General features: G+C 40.5%; 3 protein-coding genes across 8 annotated transcripts; 2 read left to right on the top strand and 1 right to left on the bottom strand.

Moving 5' to 3' along the window:
* Positions 1-551: 551 nt before the first annotated feature.
* Positions 552-9,130, top strand: LOC124222312 (uncharacterized). 3 transcript variants are annotated; one of them, XM_069136974.1, is made up of 15 exons: positions 552-650; positions 1,327-1,560; positions 2,301-2,688; positions 2,821-3,114; positions 3,249-3,611; positions 3,745-4,107; positions 4,241-4,603; positions 4,736-5,194; positions 5,352-5,678; positions 5,835-6,161; positions 6,318-6,644; positions 6,801-7,127; positions 7,284-7,610; positions 7,767-8,093; positions 8,223-9,130. In XM_069136974.1, exons 1-15 carry the CDS (start codon positions 633-635, stop codon positions 8,738-8,740), a joined length of 4,962 nt encoding a protein of 1,653 aa, XP_068993075.1. In that variant the 5' UTR covers positions 552-632; the 3' UTR covers positions 8,741-9,130. The 3 variants fall into 3 exon arrangements, with proteins under 3 accessions (XP_068993075.1, XP_068993076.1, XP_068993077.1); XM_069136975.1 differs by lacking the exon at positions 5,352-5,678; XM_069136976.1 differs by lacking the exon at positions 6,318-6,644.
* A 2,469-nt stretch (positions 9,131-11,599) lies between these two features.
* Positions 11,600-15,320, top strand: LOC124221457 (mucin-21). The gene is made up of 7 exons (XM_046631514.2): positions 11,600-11,676; positions 12,181-12,501; positions 12,612-12,813; positions 12,887-13,177; positions 13,377-13,736; positions 13,838-14,161; positions 14,305-15,320. Exons 1-7 carry the CDS (start codon positions 11,659-11,661, stop codon positions 15,144-15,146), a joined length of 2,358 nt encoding a protein of 785 aa, XP_046487470.1. The 5' UTR covers positions 11,600-11,658; the 3' UTR covers positions 15,147-15,320.
* Positions 14,473-23,370, bottom strand: Nep5 (Neprilysin 5). Of its 4 annotated transcripts, none has more exons than XM_046631495.2 (17): positions 23,232-23,370; positions 20,289-20,355; positions 19,693-19,790; positions 19,523-19,573; positions 19,397-19,454; positions 19,135-19,322; positions 18,782-19,019; positions 18,467-18,716; positions 17,421-17,697; positions 17,127-17,282; positions 16,806-17,041; positions 16,605-16,714; positions 16,467-16,525; positions 16,207-16,255; positions 15,914-16,100; positions 15,673-15,849; positions 14,473-15,596 (listed from the first exon to the last, which is right to left on the bottom strand). In XM_046631495.2, exons 1-17 carry the CDS (start codon positions 23,245-23,247, stop codon positions 15,423-15,425), a joined length of 2,391 nt encoding a protein of 796 aa, XP_046487451.1. In that variant the 5' UTR covers positions 23,248-23,370; the 3' UTR covers positions 14,473-15,422. The 4 variants fall into 4 exon arrangements, with proteins under 4 accessions (XP_046487451.1, XP_046487453.1, XP_046487454.1 ...); XM_046631497.2 differs by having other exon boundaries at positions 20,280-20,355; positions 23,232-23,280; XM_046631498.2 differs by lacking the exon at positions 23,232-23,370 and adding an exon at positions 22,701-22,718 and having other exon boundaries at positions 20,280-20,355.
* Between the last annotated feature and the right edge of the window lie 935 nt (positions 23,371-24,305).

Raw genomic sequence — 24,305 nt, 5'->3', positions numbered from 1 at the left:
TACTAGGTACAAAAGGTACAAAATTATTTTCATCTTATGAGGTGTACTCTCGTTCACCATTAAATGCAGGGAAGCTTTCTTTGGGCACCCTCTAAATTGATTGTTTTCCTGCTATTCAACCTGCGAGATATGGAAGGTAAAAAAAAAATTTGAAACATTTCTCTGCATTGTGACTAACATCTTTTTATCTGAAGACTTTTGGAAACTTTGTTTATTTGGATCTTCTTTCACAATGGGCAGTGATTTTGACAGTTTAATTGAAATCCCTCAACGCTGACAGTAAACTGGAAATTTCATAATATTCTTCTCGATCTCTGTTTCGGTACTCCATGTGTGCAGGCATGGCCTACGTCACGACGCAGATATCAAATGTTCCACGAACACGCTAAACAAGAAAAATTGTAATCTTTCAATTTGCAATCGCCTCGAACGGTTAACTATCGTCGATGAGTTTAGCCAATTTCGTACACTATGTAAATCACCTTCAAAATGACCAATGGCACAAAATGAAAAATTCTAGTTCCCTAAATTTGATTGGATCGCGGAATCATTGGGAGGATCCTTCCACCGTATAAAAGGTTGAAATCACCCGAAACCAGTGGTCAGTCTTTTGTTCACATTCGTCGTTGAACATGAAGCTATTTTTAGCGGTGAGGATTTTTAAACAAATTCTTCCCATTTTGGTTAAATAAGTTCTCCTTCTCTCTTGAGTCCCCTTGAGTGGGGATACCAAACAACATATTGGGTTTAATTGATCGATAATTCAGCACAATCGACATAAAGAATTTTACGATCTTACCAATCAATTAGTCTTATTGCAGTTACCATATTTTTTCCTAATCAGTTACAACCTCTATCATCATTGAGGAGTAGTAATTATGGCTACAGTATTTTAACGAGGTCTAGTCTTTTGTATTGATTTTATTGCAGTTACCTTATTTTTTCCTCATCGGTTACAACCTTTATTTATTTATCATCATTGAGCGGTAGTAATTATGGCTGCAATATTTTAATGAGGCGATGCTATTTTAAGAATGCCATGATACCAAAATCACTTTCAGTAATGACTAAAATATAACGCGATAACAGCCTAGGAAAAAAAGGGACCACTATAGCTGGTTTCAACCATAAACCAGTCGCGTCTTTAACATCTCCTCGCATCTTGTCCACCTCAACTTTAACAAAAACTATATTTACGTGTGATATTTATGATTACTTCAACGTGAAATCCGGTATTCTTAACCAACAGCCTGGAGTATAATATAAACTGAAGATTCGATCCATAATTCAGCCAATTTTTAATCTTACTTTTATTTTTCCTTCCAGATTTGCCTTCTGGCCGCGGCCTTCGCCGCTCCCTCCGAACGGACAAAGACAGACGTCCTTTTTGGTGATAATCATCCCGATGTGCCATCAGTATATTCAGGAGCCCAAAGCGTCGATACTGGAACTTCCTCGGGCTCATTCACTGACAACAAAAGTTTCGAATCCCCGAAGAGCAATGTTGCCGCTGTCAAGTCCACGGTTGATGCCAATGAAGCTGAACGCACCGGTGTTGAGGTACTTTCTGATGAATATCCCTTCTTTTGTTATCATCAATTTGGAGATACTGATAAACAAGCAACCCGCCTTCAATTAAAGAATTCTGTTAGTAATCGTTCAATAACCGTGATTATGAAAAGAATAAATATTCATTCCATACTGACTATTTGATAGTTGCAGTGTACTTAGCACTCTTTCTTAATTCCGGAAAAGATCACATTGGCAATTCGTTTGCAGCTATTTTTTCTTTTTTGTTTTATTGTTCTCATAAAATAATATGACTGCCGACGTAGTCAGACGATAATGAATCTCATTGATACTCCTCAAACGAGTTATAAAGTGATTATTTGAAATTTGAAAACCAGGTGAAGTCGACAATTCACGGCTACTTGATACTGACCCAATTGAACAAATAATACACATTTTACTATTATTACTATTATTATCAAGGTACATTTTTTACCGTATGACTCTTATTGCTCGTCTGAAATCTAAACATACTTTAAACTTTTTGGAAAATATTTCAGAGATATCCTTAGGCAGCAGTACTTTCTACTTTTTAGTCGCTCTCACTCTCATTTCTGACATGCGACTGGAAATTACGTTTTGTTATGGAAATTTCAAAAACTTGAAATTTCACCATTGTAATGGAAATTTTTGAAAATTCGTTAATAATAAAACCAGACTATTTCGTTTCACACGTATTTACGTGGCTGCATTTGATCCGGTCTAATAGTGACAATCTATGGTTTGTTCAGGTGCCTCAACAGGCCGCACCCATCGAAGAGAGTAACACCGCTTTGCCTAAGGACGAGTCAGTTATTCCTGTCAAAAATGAGGGTGTTTCATCAACCTTAGAACAAGGGCAATCTGTCGAGTTTGAGCAGGGGATCGTCAAGCCTACTGAGGAAAGTAAAGTGGAATTGAAATCCGCAGAAGTCAATGCTGAACCCGCTCAAATAACAGCTGTCAAGACTGACTCGGAGATAGTCGAACCGACAAACAAAGCTCAAGTGAAAGCTAAGACTGCCAAAAGCTTGGACATCTCAGCCCAAAAAGAATCCGCTAGCACTGCTGAAAAAGCAGTGAAGTCTGGTGATGGAATCAAAGTAGAATTTGGATCCGCCAGTTTGAACGCTCCTGCAGGTAATTTCACGCAAATCAATTCCAACTAACAATCGAATATAGGAATATGCATATAAAGAGTTCAAGCTGAACACCTGAAAAAATTCGATGCTGTTGAAGGCAAATCATTTTCCAAGTCATTATTCGTTCAAGGTCGCTCTACGTTCGGTGCCACCCCAACCCCCTTCCAGTCTAACTTTGGCACTCCTTATGGACCTGGCTTTGGCTCTGGCTACCGCTCTCCTCTTGCCGATCAGTCCTACTATTCGTCTGGTTTCAATGCAGTTCCTGGTTACACTCCAGGCTTCAATAGTTTCGGCCAAAACAGATATGACCCGGCATTCAATCGCGGCTTTGGCTCCTTCGGTTTTGGTGCCAAGGAACCAGCCAAGTCTTCTGACACGGCTACTGTAGAAGTCAAGTCCGTCAGCAGCGAAGCATCCGCAGGTAATTTTGTGTGAATTGTACGCAACGTCAAGCGTCTTTGCTCGAATGTACTCGCAAATTAATCAGATATGAAAAACAAATCGGATCCAAAGTACCTGTAAGTATCCTCAGAGCCAGTTTTTGTCATATAACAGATGCCAGCACGTCAGCCGTAAAGTCTGCTGTCGCAGATGATTCAACCGCGAAGGCACCTGCCAGTAATTTTGAAGCAGCCACTGCTGGTGTTACATCTCCCTTCCAAACCAAATTCAGCTCACCCGCTGTGCCTGTTTTCGGATCTGGCTACCGTTCTCCCTTCGCAGGCCAATCCTATCATCCGTCTGCCTTTGGCGCAGTCTCTGGTTATACTCCGGGCTTCAATACCTTTGGCCAAAACAGATATGACCCGGCATTCAATCGCGGCTTTGGCTCCTTCGATTTTGGCGCCAAGGAATCAACCAAGTCTTCTGACACGACTAAGGTAGAGATCAAGTCCGTCAGCAGCAAAGCTTCCGCAGGTAATTTTGTGTGAATTGTACACAACGTCAGGCTACTTTGCTCGAATGTAGTTGCAAATGAATCAGATATCAAAAAAAATCATACCCAAAGTACCTGTAAGTATGCTCAGAGCCAGTTTTTGTCATATAACAGATGCCAGCACGTCAGCCGTAAAGTCTGCTGTCGCAGATGATTCAACCGCGAAGGCACCTGCCAGTAATTTTGAAGCAGCCACTGCTGGTGTCACATCTCCCTTCCAAACCAAATTCAGCTCACCCGCTGTGCCTGTTTTCGGATCTGGCTACCGTTCTCCCTTCGCAGGCCAATCCTATCATCCGTCTGCCTTTGGCGCAGTCTCTGGTTATATTCCGGGCTTCAATACCTTTGGCCAAAACAGATATGACCCGGCATTCAATCGCGGCTTTGGCTCCTTCGGTTTTGGTGCCAAGGAACCAGCCAAGTCTTCTGACACGGCTACCGTAGAAGTCAAGTCCGTCAGCAGCGAAGCTTCCGCAGGTAATTTTGTGTGAATTGTACGCAACGTCAAGCTACTTTGCTCAAATGTAGTTGCAAATGAATCAGATATCAAAAAAAATCATACCCAAAGTACCTGTAAGTATGCTCAGAGCCAGTTTTTGTCATATAACAGATGCCGGCACGTCAGCCGTAAAGTCTGCTGTCGCAGATGATTCAACCGCGAAGGCACCTGCCAGTAATTTTGAAGCAGCCACTGCTGGTGTCACATCTCCCTTCCAAACCAAATTCAGCTCACCCGCTGTGCCTGTTTTCGGATCTGGCTACCGTTCTCCCTTCGCAGGCCAATCCTATTATCCGTCTGCCTCTGGCGCAGTATCTGGTTATACGCCGGGCTTCAATACCTTTGGCCAAAACAGATATGACCCGGCATTCAATCGCGGCTTTGGCTCCTTCGGTTTTGGCGCCAAGGAATCAACCAAGTCTTCTGATACGGCTAAGGTAGAGGTCAAGGCCGTCGGCAGCGATAATTTGAAAGGTAATTTTTTGTAAACTATTAACTTTGAGCGTCTTTGCTTGAACACCCATGCAAATTAATTAAACATAAGAAAATGTCTGTCATGAACAACCTGTGTACATGCTATTACAACATGATCGTGTCATTTTACAGATACTGCCAAAACTGCCGTAGAAACTGCTTCTGTGAAGGACAATGCACCGACTGAAGTACAATCTGCTGATGCTAACAAATCTGCTGAGACATCTACTTCTGACAAGGACAACTCACTAGCTCAAGTACCTGCGACCGATGCTGCAAAACCTACTGTAGAATCTGCTCCTATCTCCAACTCCCCGATCGACGGAGTAGCATACAGTGGTGCTGCCGTACAATCCGTTCCTGTCACGAGTGTTTCATCTACTGGCGTACTATCCAGTGGATTCAGCAAAGCTGCCGTGCAATCCGCAGTAAAAGACAGTGATGCCGGTCTGACCACAAGCACTGTAGTAGCTCCCTTCCAATCGATTGTCGACTCTTCTCTCAACTCACAGGTGGCTGCTGCAACACCAGTCAAGTCCGATGATGCGCCCACTACAGAAGCCAAACCAGCAAGCAGCGGAGCTGTTGCAGGTGATTTTGAATAACTTCTTACTGCCTTCATATCTTCTACCAAGCACCATTTTCTTCATCAGTAACTAAACGACATTGAAAACCTGGCTGTACTAATGCACCTGCATTTCTAGTTAGTCAATGTGAACTTACTAAAATCGCATATCTTACTTTACAGGCAGCGAGACAGCTTCCACACCAGCTGTAAGCTCACAATCGGTTGTTAGCAATGTAGCAACACCCACCGAATCCAAATTTGATTCGCCTAGTGTATCTACTTTTGGTTCCGACTATCGTCCGACCTTCCCAAGCCAATCCTTCAATCGATACCCCTATGGCGCAGCTCCCGGATACAATTCTGGATTTAACACGTTCGGATACAACAAATACAACCCAACTGCTTATCCAGGCCACAGCTTCAGTTCATCCGGTGCCCAAGAAACAGTCAAGTCCGCTGATGCACCTGCTACAGAAAACAAACCAGCAAGCATTGGAGCAGTTGCAGGTAATTTTGAACAGCTTCTTTCTGCCTTCATATTCTCTACCAAGCACCATTTTCCATCAGTAACTTAATGACGTTGAAAAAGCAGCTGTATCAATGCACCTGCATTTCTAGGTAGTTGATCTGAACGTAAAACAAATCGCATGTCTTACTTTACAGACAAAGAGAAGGATTCAGTGCAAGCTGTGAGCTCACCGTCAGTTACTAGCAATGTAGCAACATCCAGCCAATCCAAATTTGGTTCTCCCGGTGCATCTACTTTCGTTTCCGGTTATCGACCGACCTTCCCAAGCCAATCCTTCAATCAATACCCCTATGGTGCAGCTCCCGGGTACAATTCTGGATTCAACACGTTCGGATACAACAAATACAACCCAACTGTGTATCCAGGCTACAGCTTCAGTTCATCCGGTGCCCAAGAATCAGTCAAGTCCGCTGATGCGCCTGCTACAGAAGCCAAACCAGCAAGCAGTGGAGCAGTTGCAGGTAATTTTGAACAGCTTCTTTCTGCCTTCATATTCTCTACCAAGCACCATTTTCCATCAGTAACTTAATGACGTTGAAAAAGCAGCTGTATCAATGCACCTGCATTTCTAGGTAGTTGATCTGAACGTAAAACAAATCGCATGTCTTACTTTACAGACAACGAGAAGGCTTCAGTGCAAGCTGTAAGCTCATCGTCAGTTACTAGCAATGTAGCAACATCCAGCCAATCCAAATTTGGTTCTCCCGGTGCATCTACTTTCGTTTCCGGTTATCGACCGACCTTCCCAAGCCAATCCTTCAATCAATACCCCTATGGTGCAGCTCCCGGGTACAATTCTGGATTTAACACGTTCGGATACAACAAATACAACCCAACTGTGTATCCAGGCTTCAGCTTTACTCCATCCGGTGCCCAAGAAACAGTCAAGTCCACTGATGCGCCTGCCACAGAAACCAAACCAGCAAACAGTGGATCTGTTGCAGGTAATTTTGAACAGCTTCATTCTGCCTTCAGATTTTCTACCAAGCACCATTTTCCATCAGTAACTTAATGACGTTGAAAAAGCAGCTGTATCAATCCACCTTCGTTTCTAGGTAGTTGATCTGAACGTAAAACAAATCGCATGTCTCACTTTACAGACAACGAGAAGGCTTCAGTACCAGCTGTAAGCTCATCGTCAGTTACTAGCAATGTAGCAACATCCAGCCAATCCAAATTTGGTTCTCCCGGTGCATCTACTTTTGTTTCCGGTTATCGACCGACCTTCCCAAGCCAATCCTTCAATCAATACCCCTATGGTGCAGCTCCCGGGTACAATTCTGGATTTAACACGTTCGGATACAACAAATACAACCCAACTGTGTATCCAGGCTTCAGCTTTACTCCATCCGGTGCCCAAGAAACAGTCAAGTCCACTGATGCGCCTGCCACAGAAACCAAACCAGCAAACAGTGGATCTGTTGCAGGTAATTTTGAACAGCTTCATTCTGCCTTCAGATTTTCTACCAAGCACCATTTTCCATCAGTAACTTAATGACGTTGAAAAAGCAGCTGTATCAATCCACCTTCGTTTCTAGGTAGTTGATCTGAACGTAAAACAAATCGCATGTCTTACTTTACAGACAACGAGAAAGCTTCAGTACCAGCTGTAAGCTCATCATCAGTTACTAGCAATGTAGCAACATCCAGCCAATCTAAATTTGGTTCTCCCGGTGCATCTACTTTCGTTTCCGGTTATCGACCGACCTTCCCAAGCCAATCCTTCAATCAATACCCCTATGGTGCAGCCCCCGGGTACAATTCTGGATTCAACACGTTCGGATACAACAAATACAACCCAACTGTGTATCCAGGCTACAGCTTCAGTTCATCCGGTGCCCAAGAAACAGTCAAGTCCACTGATGCGCCTGCCACAGAAACCAAACCAGCAAACAGTGGATCTGTTGCAGGTAATTTTGAACAGCTTCATTCTGCCTTCAGATTTTCTACCAAGCACCATTTTCCATCAGTAACTTAATGACGTTGAAAAAGCAGCTGTATCAATCCACCTTCGTTTCTAGGTAGTTGATCTGAACGTAAAACAAATCGCATGTCTTACTTTACAGACAACGAGAAGGCTTCAGTACCAGCTGTAAGCTCATCGTCAGTTACTAGCAATGTAGCAACATCTAGCCAATCCAAATTTGGTTCTCCCGGTGCATCTACTTTCGTTTCCGGTTATCGACCGACCTTCCCAAGCCAATCCTTCAATCAATACCCCTATGGTGCAGCTCCCGGGTACGATTCTGGATTTAACACGTTCGGATACAACAAATACAACCCAACTGTTTATCCAGGCTACAGCATTACTCCGTTTGGTACCAAGGAATCAGTCAAGTTCGCTGACAAGGTTTCATCCGAAGTTAAACCGACAGGCAACGAATCTCCTGCAGGTAATTCTGAGTCTTATTTTAATCTACCAGCCATTCTGTAGAACCTTTACTTACGGCTTAAGGATGAGGCAGTGACTTGCTAGGTACGTCAAAATCTCAATTACAAACTAACGTTCAGCGAATTTTTAGAAAGCGAAAAAGCTACCGATGGGTCCAATAACGCCAAGGACATCTACCACACTGCAGCATTTGGTGCAGTTTCACCCTACACTCCGGGCTACAATGCCTACAACAATGCCATTGGAACCAATTACGGGCCCAGCGTTCATTCCGCCTACCCAGGCTTCGGCAGTTACGACGGAAGCTATCGACGCAATAACTTCTATGGCAGACCTGAAAATTACCAGGGTTACCAAGGCTACTTCGGTGCTGATAATCCTGCTTATCCCTTCGCAAAAATTACTGATTCCCACTTACCTGCTGGCGTTAAGCAACAGTATTACATAGATCACGCCAAGGCCGTACCTTACCAACAGCCCTTCCAGTACCGTACTGGTGCTCCGACTGCAATTGCAGCATCTTTCACGGAGACTAAACCAACCTCATCCACGTTCCAATTCAACCGAGAAGAGTCCAATACGTCATCGGCTGTCCAACAAGTTTCTCAAAGTCAAGAACAGAATTTGAAGAGCTCGCAGAGCCTGTAAGACGGAGCTGCAGAATACAGTTGCCTCGACGATTTCATTGTCAGAGACAAGTTAAAAGGCTTCTCAATGACCTCGCCAATGGTGTGAATTTATTCTACTATTTACAATGATTTTCGTGACATAACTGACTCGTAGAACTTAACGTCCGATTTCATGATATTTAAGTGTTTAAGCGTGTCACGTTCATGGAAACTCGAAATGCAGAGATTACTCGAGAGTCTTTTGTAATTTGTGAAAAGATTTTTTGAGATGATTGAAAAAATATATACGTATTCTATTTTTAATAGAATGAACTTCAATGAAAGCAGTTGGATAAGATGCACTACATGAAGCAAAGTATAATTTTAAGGAGCTATGTTTTATTTGCCAATAAATATCCTTCATTATGAACATTGTAATTCATTATTGATTACATTCCTCACCGGGAATTCAATCATCAATACTGTTTCATGAAATAAGTTTTCTCCTACTGGCTTGGACTAATTGCATTCAGTAAATTATCCAAGATATTACTTCAAATAAGATCAGAAATTGATCCTCTTCAAAAACCTCCTTGAGGTACACGTTTTCTTATAAACATTCCCAATAGTTTCACAGCTTTTCTAATGGTGTAGCAAACAAAAGTTGGCATCCAATTTGCAATCTGATTATATGACATCAAATTACGCCACTTATTTGCAATGGATAATATTCAGATAAATTTTTAATTAAACAAGTTTTAAGATATAAAAAATTTCGTTTCTCAAATACATAATATTTATATTAAATTTTTGCGTGTTTTTAAAGTATTCATGTATCATTTCGACCTTTTTTACTAAAAAGTGGCTTTTTTCGATGGTTCATCATGAGATTGCAAACTAGATGCTAATTTTTGTTCTCTACTCTACCCGAGCAGGTTTGGGATGATTTTCAAATGTTCTGAAAAAATGGGCGACGCATTGAACCGATGCTTGGAACCAAGGTCTTGGAATTTACTGAATACAAGCAATCCAAACAGACAAAAATATTTATTTCATTAAACTTGACTGATTGTTAAAATTTCACGTCAATCGAAAAGTTTGCAGTATCACAAAGGGAATAATTCAAATCGATCACACTTATGTTTTGGACACAGTACCGAGCCTAATCACCAAAATTATTTAAAGCAAATCACTTCTATCGTTTAGATCGCGATTTGTCACAGTAACATTTAATTATATATACATGATTCCTGTGTAATGTGCTCCCAGGTACTTAGCACAATGTATTCAGTTACATAACTGCTGACAACTGCTCACAATCTGCCGCATAAAATTGTTTATTCTAAAGTATCTATAATTATGTCTCTCAAGTAATTGACGTCCGAAATACATCCCCGTGTTTACGTAAACAACAAAAATAACTGGACCCTTCTTAGTAGCAATACTATTGTTATCAACTCGGTTAGCATTTTTTTTTTCATGTCGTAAACTCCCTCAATAACACAAAGATATTCAAAGTATACTGCCACTTTCATCGTGTGAAGATATTCGCTTAATAAACACCTCCATTTGCCTAATAGCCGTAGCATCGTTAAACGCGTATCTTACCCGATTTATAATTTTAACGTTACTCAGATTCGTACGAGAAATGAATTACGACGTTCAGATTGTATACATAAATTATATTTAACGGATGTTCAATAGATGTGCATCCCATCAGCAAGAATTGCATCAGTGTAATACCACTCAGCTCTGTAACGGTTACATCACTGCCATAGGTGCTTACGGTTGAAATTTCGGAATCCATACTCGGATGTTACACATAGAGCATGTGTGATGTAGTTGTAATCTCAAAAGGAACAAAATCGAAGAATTTGTTGCGTCACTCAGAAATGAATATTTCACCCGGAGTAAATTTTAGTTTCACTTTCGCATTATTCGATAGGTCACCTAATGAAGCATTCTCTTATCTGTTCATCTGAAGTTTCGTCAATAAGTAATATCGATAAAGTTCGGCCAAAAACAAATTATTATTTTTCGCTCAGTTAGCAACATGCTCATTTGCAATACTCGCTCAACTGCTTTTCTGTTGAAAATATGAATCGAGATGGTCAAAGTTATTGATACCAGTTTATTGCTTCGCTCCATGGGGTCGTGATATTTGTTGCTTCCCAACATTACGACATCCGGCCAAGTATCATAATATATGATAAAAGCAGAGTTTACATGAAGTCCAGAGATTGAGATATTTGAAATTCTACGCGTGTAATGTAATGTACTCGCGCTGAGTTGGCCGCATGCTGCCCAGGTAAATTGGAAAACTAATTGCTCATCTCGGCAGACAAAGTATCATTCACGAAAGTATCTTATTATCAGGGTGTACACATAACAGATGTAGTATTTCTGATGTTGTATACCCGAAAATACTAACTTGAAAAAGTGTTCACATGATCAGCAGACAAAATGCCTTCTTGATCATAGTAGATAGAACTTCTGAATTAATTATTATCCTATCTCAAATTCTCAAGTATATGCACTCAGATTATGCATGTCTCAAGCACGTAACAAATACTGCATTATAAAAACCGGGAATCATTTTCACTTTTGCTCTCATCGAGCCATAAGATATGACTGTATAATTTGGACTCTACATTCTAGGATATACATATTAACGATTTCAAATGCCATGTATCGATATGTAAATTAGCTTCCGAATGCGGTTTGTGGTTGTTTGCTTTGTAGGAAAGCCTGCCGGTGACATTGAGTGCCAAAAAGTATTAAAACAGTTTGCTTCAAACTAAAGTAAGGAATAACTAAATTTAGAAAAAAATCTAGTTCTGTCAATGCCACTGGATTGCAAAATGTTTGGGAGGATCTTCTCGACGTATAAAAGGTCGAAATCATCCGAAACCACTGCTCAGTCTTCTATTCACATTCATCGTGGAACGAGCGCCCAACATGAAGATACTTTTACTGGTGAGGAACTTTAAATGATTTCCCCTCTCTCTTGCCTCCCGTGATTCTGCTGTGAGTGACGTCATATTTAGCATAATGAGATTATTTCATGAATAAGCTGGTAAAATTATTCAGAAGTGTTATATCCCAGATCGGCAACATTATCGACCAGCCTCGAATTTACTTTTTTGGTCGTATTTTGTTTAACCAGTTGGCCGTGGCTATTTCTTACATCATCGTTACCCGTTGGAAAATGTTAATCCCAATTAGAATAAAATGCAGTAAAGAACTTCTGGGATTAAATGTTCCGGAATGAAATAAAATCGTCCGATGATCTTGACCATTTTCTGATCTTCCCACGATCGAATATCGTTGAATTCCAGGTCTTCAAATTTCATAATGATTTCTGAAGGCTTTACTAATAGAATTTGTGTCAACATGCTGAAATGTAAATTCCCGTCCGTAATTACTAACTGAAAAGCTGTTCTTATTAAGAATTCACATTTGATGGAAATTTTTTTTCAGACCTGTCTTCTGGCTTCCGCGCTTGCGGCACCCGCAGAAAAGAACAAGCGAAACGTTCTTCCTGGCGACCCACGCTACGATGCCCAACATGACCACCACCACCATCACCACCACGAGGATCATGACCACCACCAGAATGAAATTGAAATCGCTAAGGCTTTGGGTGGCTATGTTGGAACTTACGACAGCACACTGACGGAATATGGAATTCCCGGTTTCCAACCAGGAACTCCTATCAACAGCAATAATTTTGTAAACACCAACTTCGACGCTGGCAAAACAAACATCAATGCCTACGAAGTTGAGATCGGCGGTGCACAGGTGCAGATTATATTCCTTAATACTATATTAGTTTAGAGTTCACATCTAAGAGAATTTTCGCTAGTACGTAGAATTGAATCGTCTGAATAAAGGAATGTCTTTCACCCCAGAACGCCAAACAGATCGAATCCGTCACCGAAAGCAGCCTCAGTTTACCTAAGGTAAAGTCAGTCACTGTTGTTCAATCTCAGGGCATATCACAGGCTGATGATCTGGCTCAATCAGGGAACTTCGGTATCAGCAAAGGACAGGCCAATAACCTTGACAATACTGTAATATCAACAACAGCTGCTAGTGTCGAAACTTCTTCAGGTAATTATTCGTAGATAATTTGTATCACCTCCTCCAGAAAAATCTTTACACACACGTTTGTTTCACTTTACAGTACCCAGTGCGTATACCGAAGAAGTTACCAAAGCATTCTCTGGTGATGGCATCTCAACTGTTGGAAACTTCGAATCACCCTTCCAATCTGAGATAAGTTCCTCTTTTGGACCTTCATTCGATTCTGGCCTTAGTACTTCCCTCGAGGACCCAGCTTTTTACTCGCTACCCTCTACTGCAACACCTTTCAGCGCAGCCGACGTTAGCACGTTCGAACAAGCAGGTTTCAACCCCTTTGGTTCCAGCTTCGGCTTGTCTTCAGACGCTAGCAAGGGTTCATCGGTATCTGCTGGTAAGGGCGAAATTTAATCTACATTCAGCAGTAATACAATTTCTTCGACCAATTCTGAGTGGGTTATCTGCTCAAAACATTTATACCATTCGTAAAAAAATTCGACAGGAAAGAAAGGCACGTCTGCCTAAGCCAATCAAAGTACCGAAAAGCCTCCGAAGTTACGTAAAGTTACTCCGAAGTTCGCCTTACTTTACAGATGCCGGCAAGGTAATCGCAGAATCTGCTTCAAAAAAAATCAATATATCCACCGACACAGTCACTAGAGGATTCGGCTCAGCCAATGATGGCCTGGCAACTCCGTTCCAGCCCCAGTTCAGCTCCTCTTTCGGTGCTGACTTCAACTCTCGACTCGGTTCCTCGTTCAGAAGCTCGTCCCCGTTCTCATCTTCCCTAGGCGCAACACCTTTTAGCACCACAAGCTTCAACACGTTCAAGCAATCAGGTTACAACCCCAGCTTCGGTTCCAGCTTGTCTTCAAATATCAACAATGAATCAACTACGTTAACTAGCAACGCAAAAGCAGAATCCAAAGCCCAGAGTAAAGCCGCTTCTTCAGGTAACCAAACATAATTAATCGAGAAAGACAAAAGTGATACCCTAAAGTATCGAACTTATCTATGTACAAAAATCTGGTCGTGACTATATTTCACTTTACAGATTACAGCAAGAAGATCATAGAATCTACTTCTACAAATATCGAGACAGCCGCCAAAACGTTTCCAGCTAGTTTCGGATCATCTGTTGATAGTTTCACAGCCCCTGTGAAATCCAAGTCCGACTCTTTCTTCAGATCTTCCACCAACACTAGGCTCAGTCCTTCCTTCGGAAGCACATCAGATTTTGGCACATTCACGCAAGGCAGTTATAAACCCAGCTTCGGCTCCAGCTTCAGCTTCTCATCGGAAGCTAACAAAGGTTCGACCAAATCGACTAGCGCAACAAGCATAGCATCCAAATCAGGCAGCAGCAAAGCTTATCCAGGTGATTTCACATTCCTCAATTGTATTCAGTGTTCAGATATATCGTTTACCATACCTAACTACGATCGGATTAACCCAACCATCACCGGAAAAATAAAGACATGTTGAAGGAACTTCTGAATAAACGTTCATTTTACTTTTCAGATGCCAGCAAGACGACAGTAAAATCTGCAGCTAACGCAGCCAAATCGTTCACGGATACAATCTCCACTAAATCTGGCTTAGATATTGACAACTTGTCACCCCCCTTGGAAACCAATTATGGATCGTCTTTGGGATCTACTTTCGGCTCTGGTTTTTCTTCCATCGAAGGCCCATCCGTCTACTCGACCTCCTTTGGTGCATCGCCTTCCGACACTCTTGGCTTCAACAGGTTCCAACAAGTCCAGTACAATCCCAGCCTCAAGCAAACTTACACCTACACCCCCAGCATCGAAGGCTATAACAATAACTTCGGAATCTACAATAACAATTATGGCAGGGTGAACGGTTATCAGGATGCTGATTACAGAACTTACCCTACCGGTGTACGCAGTTATTCTGGATTTGAACAGAGTTTGAAGGACACAACACTTAACGGAAACGCCCAAGTTAGCTACCCCCAGTCATACTCTTCAGACCTCACCGGAGGCGTACGCTATGTAGCCCCTCAGTCCTTCCAATACCAATCTGTGTTCCCCACCCCCCAAAGCGTAACCCCTTCCCCATTTCCCACAACCGTCTCAGTAACCGAAGCACCTACTCAGTTTAAATTCGATTCGGCACAGTCGTACTTGTCGCCATCAATCGAGCAAGCCGTACAGCCGAACTTCTACGTTTCTCCAAATCAGCAAGAGCTGTTCAAGAACTACCAGAGCACTGTCTTCTCAGTTGAACCTACTCCCGCTACTTTCCCAAGGCTGAGTCAACCTGAAGTTAAGATTTCAGAAAGTTCTCTCTCGGGAATCAACCAGCAAACAGATGCTGAGGGAGGCTACATTTACTAGGTTTAGAAAATTATACTCTTGTTTGTAAAAAAAATCCACTGAGTCAACTTAATAGAAGTCACAGAGACCTATTCAAACATGGGTACTATAGCCCTGCTTAGCATTCGTGGCATACATGCTCGCCTTCGGTAGGCTTCAACCTGTTATACTCAAATAAAATTCCTTTGCTATAAATATACGTCTTTATTATTTTCTTAAATCCTGATGGGGATGTGACCCACGTCCCCCCACCACACACCTTTTCCAACGTAATTCAACAAGTAATTACTGGTCAAATCACCACAAATGACACTTCTTTTCTGGATTCATGTTGGAACCAACAGGACATTTGAAAGCATCGCTAAACTCTACGGAGTTTCTTATCACCGCCACTAGTCGTACATGACCTGGGCAATGGGTGTCCATTAACATCCATCTCAACGCTGTCGCTGTATACGATTCGCACCATATCTAAAATGGATACAGATATTATTGTAAATAAATTCTTAATTGACAACAGCCTCTTTCTATTATGCTGTTTACGCACATGACCAAAGGCCAAGAATAAGAGCTGCTCGGAGGACAGATGAGTGAAGCCCGGAAGTGTTTCTTCTGCACCGTGTCGTGCTTTCCATCTTCTGTAAGCCCAAACGGCTTCCCGCAATCCACCATTATCAGCAATATTTTCATCCAACGTCGATTCACCATCAATGTAATCATCCACCTGTTACGAAAAACGGTACATTAGAATTTATTTTGCCTCAAGCTGCAACAGATTGCCTTCATACCTTCTCTTCGTAGTATGTATTGTAGTGATCGACGAAGCACTGAGTCTTCTCCGTATATTCATTAATGGTTTCGTTACTCCACCATTGCCTGAGATTTCCAGAAGTGTCAAACTGCCTTCCGATATTGTCAAAGCCATGCGTTAGCTCGTGACCAAGCACGGTACCGATTGCACCGTAGTTCAAAGCTCTAAAACAGTATTTGTAACGTGAATATATTGAGGCTCTTCACTTTACCCGTCTAATACAAGCTTATTAACAGCAGTTCTTCACTACTAAGGTATGTTCAATCTTACTCTAAGCCCAACTCATAGAATGGGAACTGCAATATTCCCGCTGGTACAGCTGCGTCCGAATAGTTGCAAATAATTTGAGGAGAAAAAGAAGTTGCACGACTAATATTAATGACTGATTGATTTGTGTACAAGTCTAATGTATACGTGGATTAACAACCCGAAGCATGTTCGCGCATGTGCCCAATTGGTGGCTTAGCTTCCATCAGTAGGTGATATATTTACTAAACATTTCATGTTATTGAACAAAAATGAATACTCACTTATCTGATTGGCTTGAAAGGTATGAAAGGCATTGACATCAGTGGGGTCCGTAGCCCAGCTGTAACGCCAACGCAATAATATAATTAATCGGTAAATGTATTTTCTTACTTGACATCATGACTTCAAATTGAACATACTAAGTTTCATTGGCAAAATTCTCATCGTGAAGACTCTCAAGAACATATTTCCATCTCAGTTTTACTATATGCAGCATGTTGTCGAGGTAAGCATCCTCGATCATGTTTATCTAAAACAATTTCGTCATATGTCACGTAAATATATCGAGGAGGCTTCATTAATCCAAAGTATCATTTTTAAAATTTGATTGCGATACATACTCCTTCGTAATACTCGTTCAATTCTGCTTCTTCAAAAAGCCAATGTGGATGGCCAATGGCTGAAGCCATCTTCTTACTCTTCTCTAGAGTAGCTGACTTCGTCTGTGCATCCATCCAGTCCGCTTGTTGCACTAGTGATGCGAACGCTGCCCTGATATCCTCCAACATCTCCACAACTTTTTGACCCATTTTTTCGTGAAACTTAGGATCCACAAATAGCCACGAGACCGCCATGCCTAAGACCGAGGAACCACAGAAGTACACCTGAGATGGAATGCTTTTGATGACGCCATCACAAGACAATATAATGCACACGCTAACCCATCAGGTGATTCACAGAGTTCACGCAATGCAATGATCTTGATTGCCAAACTTCTATGTCTGCGATGCTCAACAAATACTTATCCCAGGCCTCTCTCAAATTTTCGCTCGAGTGAGGTGCCACTATGTCAAGAACGACCCACCAAATACTTGCTTCTATAACAACAATAAAGAAAAATAATATTTCGATATTTTTTCTTTTTTACTGGTGTTTCCGATCAATTAGGTTTGGAATTGTTCAACACATACACGGACTTGGACAAATGAATTATTTCCAACCGTACTGAAACTCACCCAAAACTTCGTCATCGGTAGCCGATATTAAAACAGCGATCTCTTTTAAATAATCCAAATCCTCCACGAGCACTTTGTCCTTCCTCGTCAGATCAAGACCGGGAATATCCTTGAAGACTTCTTCTATGAACGGCCGCCAAATTTGTCTAGGTGTCAGACTCAAATTAACATCCTTGATGTAGTCGTCCGTGATCTTTTGAAGATCGTCGACATACATATAATCTTCATATTTGAAGTCAGCCTCGGAAATAGTATCGTTTGAATCGCCGTGAGTCAACTAAACAATTTATGGCAGTATTTAATCAGTCCTAAGTTTACGACAACCACATCGATTAATATCAAAATCATGGAAATTCGTATATTCGTTCTCGAAATATCATCGGTTAAAGAACTTGTCGCACTCGGTATGGTCAGATTCTGTAGGCCTTAACGTATGGAAATTCACTAGCCTTTACCACTGCGGGGGAATAGAAGGGACCGGTTTCGAACACAGACAACATTTGCCGCCAGCCGCACTACGCCCCGCGAAACCGATAAACTGACGCATTTGCTTATGCTTGTGTTGATTTCACTCATAAACCGTACAGGCAATGCGATACAAATTTTTCATGTAACTTCCCGAATGTGGTCTTCGTAAATTCAATACCGTGTTCAACTTTCTACTTCTCAACTAATTATTTTCAATAATAAACGCAATACTTCATTTCGTCTTACATACGAGCCATGCATGAAAATTGAAGTTTCTCTTTTACTCATGACGGAACGGTTTTGACGAGAATTTTCAAATGATTCAGTCGTATTTCTACAATCGTGGTGAGAATTTCTAAAAAATTTATAATATTTCTTTGCATTTTTATGGAACTAGCGCACCTCCTTAAATCGCCTAAATCTAGAGAAAGCTCAACTCTTTATTTTTATTATATAATAGCTCCTCGTCTTTTCTGAATGCAGAGCGGTGGGAAGTTAAAAACCAGAAATTTTCCTCCCGGATTTCGAAAAAGTGCTAAAGATGTTAAAATTCCAGATAGGCCTGGAACCACTCTTACGTAATAAAGTTCTTCACTCATCCCATAGATCTGCTCTACTACACGAGCTATTTCCGTCTCATTCGGGTATCCGGTGTCATTCAAGTTACAGATTTTAGCTGTTCCGTTACTCGTCACTTCCCTGATGATCTCCGTCATATAAATTTGTTCAACAGACATCAAACCTTCCTCGTCTTCGTCAGGTAAGTCTTTCTCAATGGCTCGCTTTCGTGTCCTGATGCGTTGTATTCGCTTGTCCAATTCTACGTCTCTGAAAGCAATTAACGATGGGATACAAATCCAAACCGCGATGGGCAAGTTGTCGATTTCTGTTACCTGGGTAAAGGGCTGGATGTGTATGGCATTCCGAGCAATATGATATTCCTGCTATTGTTCTTGGGGTCAGGAATAACATCAAGACCGAAAAATACGTCTTTGCCGAGAGTTTTCTTTAATCTTGCCAATTGGCTGGTAATATTTCCTGGTGTGCCAGAAAATAGGGCCGGTATCTCGGGCAAGTCTAACTCTTCAAGTAAATTCCGCAACGGCCAAAGACCCAGAGAATTCAGGGATGCTAGAAATTTGTTACATAATCCAATTAGCGTTCAGTGGACCGCCTTCAGCGACATGGAAATTATGCAATTTCCCACTCAATGGTGAAGGTGGCTTAGATGTTAATATCAACCCACCAACGTCAAGGCAGCTTGTGTATAAATTTTTTGCCTGTACGACCGCCCACGGTGTTTCGACTGTTGTATTTTCTTGCAAAAGGTCTCGAATGGTTCTTGCCACTCGAGCAGTCCGTTCACTAAACCAGGAATTCGTCGAGCTGCTGTCTGGTGTTGGATGCTCTCGCGACCATCTTCCACAAGCGTACCTGCGAAGAATTTCAAGGCTAAAATTGAAAGGAGAAATTTTTGAATTTTTATTGAAGGAATAAATTCAACTCACTCGTAAAAATTATCGCATGGATTTACAGACGTATTCATGGACTCTTTCAAGCTGGCAGCTGTGGGAATTATTTATACCGTGGTAATTAATAATTCACTCGCAATGAAATATGATTAAACTACCAACCTATGCGTATACACTCTTCAGAACTGCAAATCTCAAACCTCGGATGAGCATCTGTAAAATATATATCGAACGGTCAGAGGAAGCAACATTTTTCGACTGTTTGAACGTCAGTAAAAAAAAATATTATATCAATCAAACCAGACGGAAACAGAATCGTAATTTTTACTCACAGACTATAGAAAGAACTATGAGTACTACCAGGAACAGCGTGCTGATAATTAGTAGAGCCAATGTTATCTTACTGTATATCCTATGTACCTGCTGAAATCTGAAAAATGAAATATCCTCTGTTCACTGACGGCAATATCTACTCGAATACATAGATTGTAAGGAGAACGAAGTGGCGAGGAATCACGATGAAGGCTCATGTAAAATTCAATGCACCACTTTGTGCAATCGATAATTATGGCAAACCCTGCAATATATTGCCTTTTACGAAAAATGTTGAATTTATCCTTGCAGCAAAGGTTACAGTGCCGTATAATAAAAGTCACTAGCAAAATCAGCGGAAACTCTAATTTTAATATTCAATGCAATACAGAAAAAAAGAACGTCACGTGACAATTTATTTTTGGCGTATGCATGTAAATAGTATTTACTATCAAGCCTTCGGGCGATTCATCTTCATATTTATCTTAATTTTCGATGTTACGTGCTAAAACATGCAATGTATGTATACATAGTATATTATAGTATATATGCATAAAGTAGGATATAGGTATGTAGAACTGTATAAAATTGTTCTGTTAAATAATACATTTCTCACATTGTGCCCCTGAATTTAACTGGTACAAGGTTATTGTCACTGCCAATCGAATACGGAGATACGGTCCCTGAAAACGAAAAATAATTAACCTACATTACTGATGTACAAGTTTTGTGCCGTGAGCAGTACATTTTTTACTGTAGAAAATAATACCGTCAAGTGAAAAAAAATATTTGTGTCCTACTGACAGACAGCGGTAACAAAAATTTTGACTAAGAATTAAATTGCTTTTGGTTAGAAATAATTTTTAACATGTATGTTAAATTACCTCTAAGTTATTAAGCTTTTACATTAAAACTCTATCAAGTGGTATTACAGAAAGATATTTTTCTATGCTGAAATTTTTATACCCTTTGATATTCACTGACTCGTTTATAGTAAAAACTCATCGGCTATAGTCTGTTGACTGAGTCTGACCATGAATTACAAAATGACATAACCTTCTGAGCATCCCGTTCGATCCAAAATATTGGATAAACATATAATTGATAGTAAACTGCGAAGAAAATGCAAGCTCAAGGTGTGTACGATTAAACAATTAATACAATCGGCCTGTAAGTTCTCAGAAAGTTTTGCGTACTACCCATATCTACCAACCGTTGATTACAATTTATAGCTGTTATTATACCGCAAAGGTCACAACAAATTTAATATTCTTGCGAAAGTATGACACTAGGTATTTCTGAACGCTTCACACCTAGTCGTCCAACTTCTAACCTTGACAATCTCTGATTTGGTCCGTGTTTTTGTGTCATAGTGGTAACTTGAATCACAATCGTGCAGAAATTTTTATCCAAATTTCTTGTCAACTCATTAATTATTGCAGTTTCTTCAAGCATGGAAAAGCTAATATCAGTCATAAATATTAAAACAAAATCTAACAAAGTTTCTGTTAGATTTCAATGATTTCAAGCTGTTCTCAGAAGTAGAATAAATTTTTTCCGCTAACTCGACCAGTTTCAAGAAATTGTAATTCATTCTAATAATCATTGATTCTGAGTTCTTTTACATTTTCGATCGATAACTTTTCTAAACAAATCAGAACGAAAAATTGACTCGCCACTCAATCCGGCCCTTTTCCTCAAAATCTATTCAGCTATAAATTAGGGACAAACACGTAAATTGAGATCAAGATCATAAAAATCCGCCGATTCTTTCTCCAAAGATGTCTTCGGAAGAAATTTGATGTCACACACACACACACACACACACACCCAGGCATTCACCTGAAAATTATCAGAAGGATTTCGTAAAGAGCTCAAAACGTGGAGGCTCAGTAGAAACGCAATGGTTTTCGTGGCCTTTATAAGAACGTTTCATTCTATAAAAAAGCGGAAAGTTAAATACAGTGCGAGGAAAAGATGCTCAAGAGAATGTGAAAAATTCTAAATCTTAAGGCATTAATGAAATAAAACAGAAATTGATTGTAAGATGGTCGGGGTAAATATACACGTACTAGTAAACAGCTGAAAGATTGGGTGAAGTTTAGGAACTTACGTCTCGACCTCTGATCATAATAACTCGATTGGAGCCCATTTCATTCAACAGCATGTAGAACGAGGTTTGTGTACACGTTTTTTCCTTAGAAGTCTGATAAACAATCTGAATTTTTGTTTTAACAATACAGTGACCGTTTGAAGTTGGAATTCAATTTTTTGTCCATTATTTAAATAAAAAAATAAATGAAAAAAGGGATAGTAGAGAAAAGGATAAACTAATCCATCCAAGAAATACTGTCTCTAAATTTGAAGTAAATCCGTTCAGCCGTTTTGAAGATTTCGTGAGCACCGCAAAACATCTTAATAACGGTTCATCCTATCAATTGTTGAAACAAATATGCACATGAAGGTCGATCTATAAACTTGTTCATGTATAACCCCTTAATCGAATGGCGATGGATTGTCTCATACATGGGTAAAAAATGTTATTGTTAGTCAAAAAATGTTAATATCCACAGTGACATAATTTATAACCATGCACAATTATGCAACACGTAAGATACATAATTCGTTACGAATTATTGAAATTATCAAACGCTCGTCAAGTCCGAATACTTGATGACAAGTTTCAATACTTAAACGCATCTTTGACCATCATACTATAAGCGTGGTACGGTTAAGTACCACAATCGGTATGTGCAATGAACACGGAAAACCGAAACTACTTCTGAGACAGTTAATCTTCATGGAACAGAAAAAAAGGAAAGGGGATAAAATCTTTCACAAATACTCAAAAAACTAAAAAAACTTGATGATTCACGACACAGTAAAAGAAATCCCAAACCAACAAACTTTGTACAGAGAGCAGTGATGAAATCGCGAAAATAAACACGAGGGACAAATAACGGGTACAATAATCTTGAATGTGGGACTGCATTTCGCCACCGTACTCAACAAACTAAATCATAGCTACCGGTAGGTAAATATAATTGAGAAAATGAGAAATCCCGGCACGCATAGCCATATATAATCAACGAAATTGGCTCAATTACAACTCTCTGCACCGCGTGCATGACTTGTGGAGCGCCGTGTGGAGCAGCGGGCAATGAAGAAACGGAGTAAACGTCCGGTATCGTTAAGAGTGTCGTAATTCTAGCTCATTTCGACGATCAGTCGTCAAGACACTGGTACATTATATACAGCCGTGCCTGCATTACGTGTACCCAACATATTTACACATACGGTGTCGGAGCTTAAGTGCAACAGCAGTGGTATAGCGGCCATAAATCCGTACGGATTTTCCGTTCGGTATAACCGGATAAACGGTGAAAGGAGAGTTCTCCCTCTCTGAATTAGCGCTTCGACTATAGATCCTACTCTGCTGAAGCCAAGACACATATCTACACACGCGTGGTGGGTTATATAAGGTACTCCATAATTCAAACGACACTCTAAGGATCCCTGACTCAAGGCCTCCTCTCATCCTCCGATCCTTCCAACTCACCGTGGTTAGTATCCATGTCGGGAAGAACGGTGAATCGGACCGATGAACGGGCAACTGACAACTGACCAACAACTGCCCGCTGACTCACCGGAGTCAACCAGGTGTACCGTCGTTACTCCGTACAGCAACACACCCTTCCGTTTTCCCAAGCTAGGTGGTAATGGACATAGGCAAAAAGCTCTTGATGGCGGTAATTACAAGTTTTAAGGTCTTCGTCAACTTTCTTTTATTTATCGAAAACAAGAAAACAACTAGCCAATAAATTTCGCCACAATCCCAGTGCCGAATGATAAAGCCTGACCACCTACTTATTTTTCCTGCGCCACGTGTGTTCGAGCCGCTCTAGCTCCTGACCTCGAAATACCGAAATGCTAATGGTAGCCACCGAGGTGTTGATTGCCTCTGATCGAAGATAGATGTGTTGTTAAGTTTATCTTCAATGTGACATGTTTCGGTTCACGAAATTACTTTCTTCATTCTCGGATCAAGATAGATTGTTACACAGAACATTTTCATCGACGATTAGGGAACATTAGTGTCAAGGATGGTGACACGTAGGCCTGACATTATGGTGTGTACGTATAGAGACACTACTATATATTATACTTTTCAAATGTTTTTTGGCAATGTAAATCCATTCGGTATGAAAACGTACTCTCCAAATATGAATCAGTTGAAAGTTTACTACTAGGAAAAATTAGTGTATGTACACTGAAAATTCGGTGCAAAAGTAGTGAAAATGTCACTGGATCGTCAATGCATAGGTATATACTGGTTCTTTTCAGTAGTATACTTGTAATTGGTAATCAATAAATTTTCAATGAATAAAATTTAGAGTGTACCATTATAAAGAAAATATTAACCCTGATAACCAAGTCATTAAAATCCAAACTTTACAGTGATTAAAGTTGTTTGAATATTTTCGGGCCGGTTATGACTACGCCTTTATTCGTATGTAATTGGTATGGTTATTGATGGATCAATCGATAGGTACAGACGGTACTAAGATATTCAGAAACGGTACATTTACTCTATTTTCGAACACATAGCGAAACTAAACGTTCAAAGATAACA

This window comes from Neodiprion pinetum, chromosome 6, assembly GCF_021155775.2.
Source record: "Neodiprion pinetum isolate iyNeoPine1 chromosome 6, iyNeoPine1.2, whole genome shotgun sequence".
Taxonomy (NCBI): Eukaryota; Metazoa; Arthropoda; class Insecta; order Hymenoptera; family Diprionidae; genus Neodiprion; species Neodiprion pinetum.
This window is presented reverse-complemented; position numbering and strand designations above follow the sequence as displayed.

Coding starts and splice junctions, on each gene's coding strand:
- LOC124222312 (XM_069136974.1), top strand. Junction 1,561..2,300: donor CTGAACGCACCGGTGTTGAG/GTACTTTCTGAT, acceptor TGGTTTGTTCAG/GTGCCTCAACAGGCCGCACC. Junction 6,162..6,317: donor AAGCAGTGGAGCAGTTGCAG/GTAATTTTGAAC, acceptor CTTACTTTACAG/ACAACGAGAAGGCTTCAGTG.
- LOC124221457 (XM_046631514.2), top strand. Junction 12,814..12,886: donor TAGTGTCGAAACTTCTTCAG/GTAATTATTCGT, acceptor TTCACTTTACAG/TACCCAGTGCGTATACCGAA. Junction 13,737..13,837: donor GAGTAAAGCCGCTTCTTCAG/GTAACCAAACAT, acceptor TTCACTTTACAG/ATTACAGCAAGAAGATCATA.
- Nep5 (XM_046631495.2), bottom strand. Junction 19,791..20,288: donor GTTAAATTCAGGGGCACAAT/GTGAGAAATGTA, acceptor TTCATTTTTCAG/ATTTCAGCAGGTACATAGGA. Junction 19,323..19,396: donor CCATGCGATAATTTTTACGA/GTGAGTTGAATT, acceptor AATTCTTCGCAG/GTACGCTTGTGGAAGATGGT.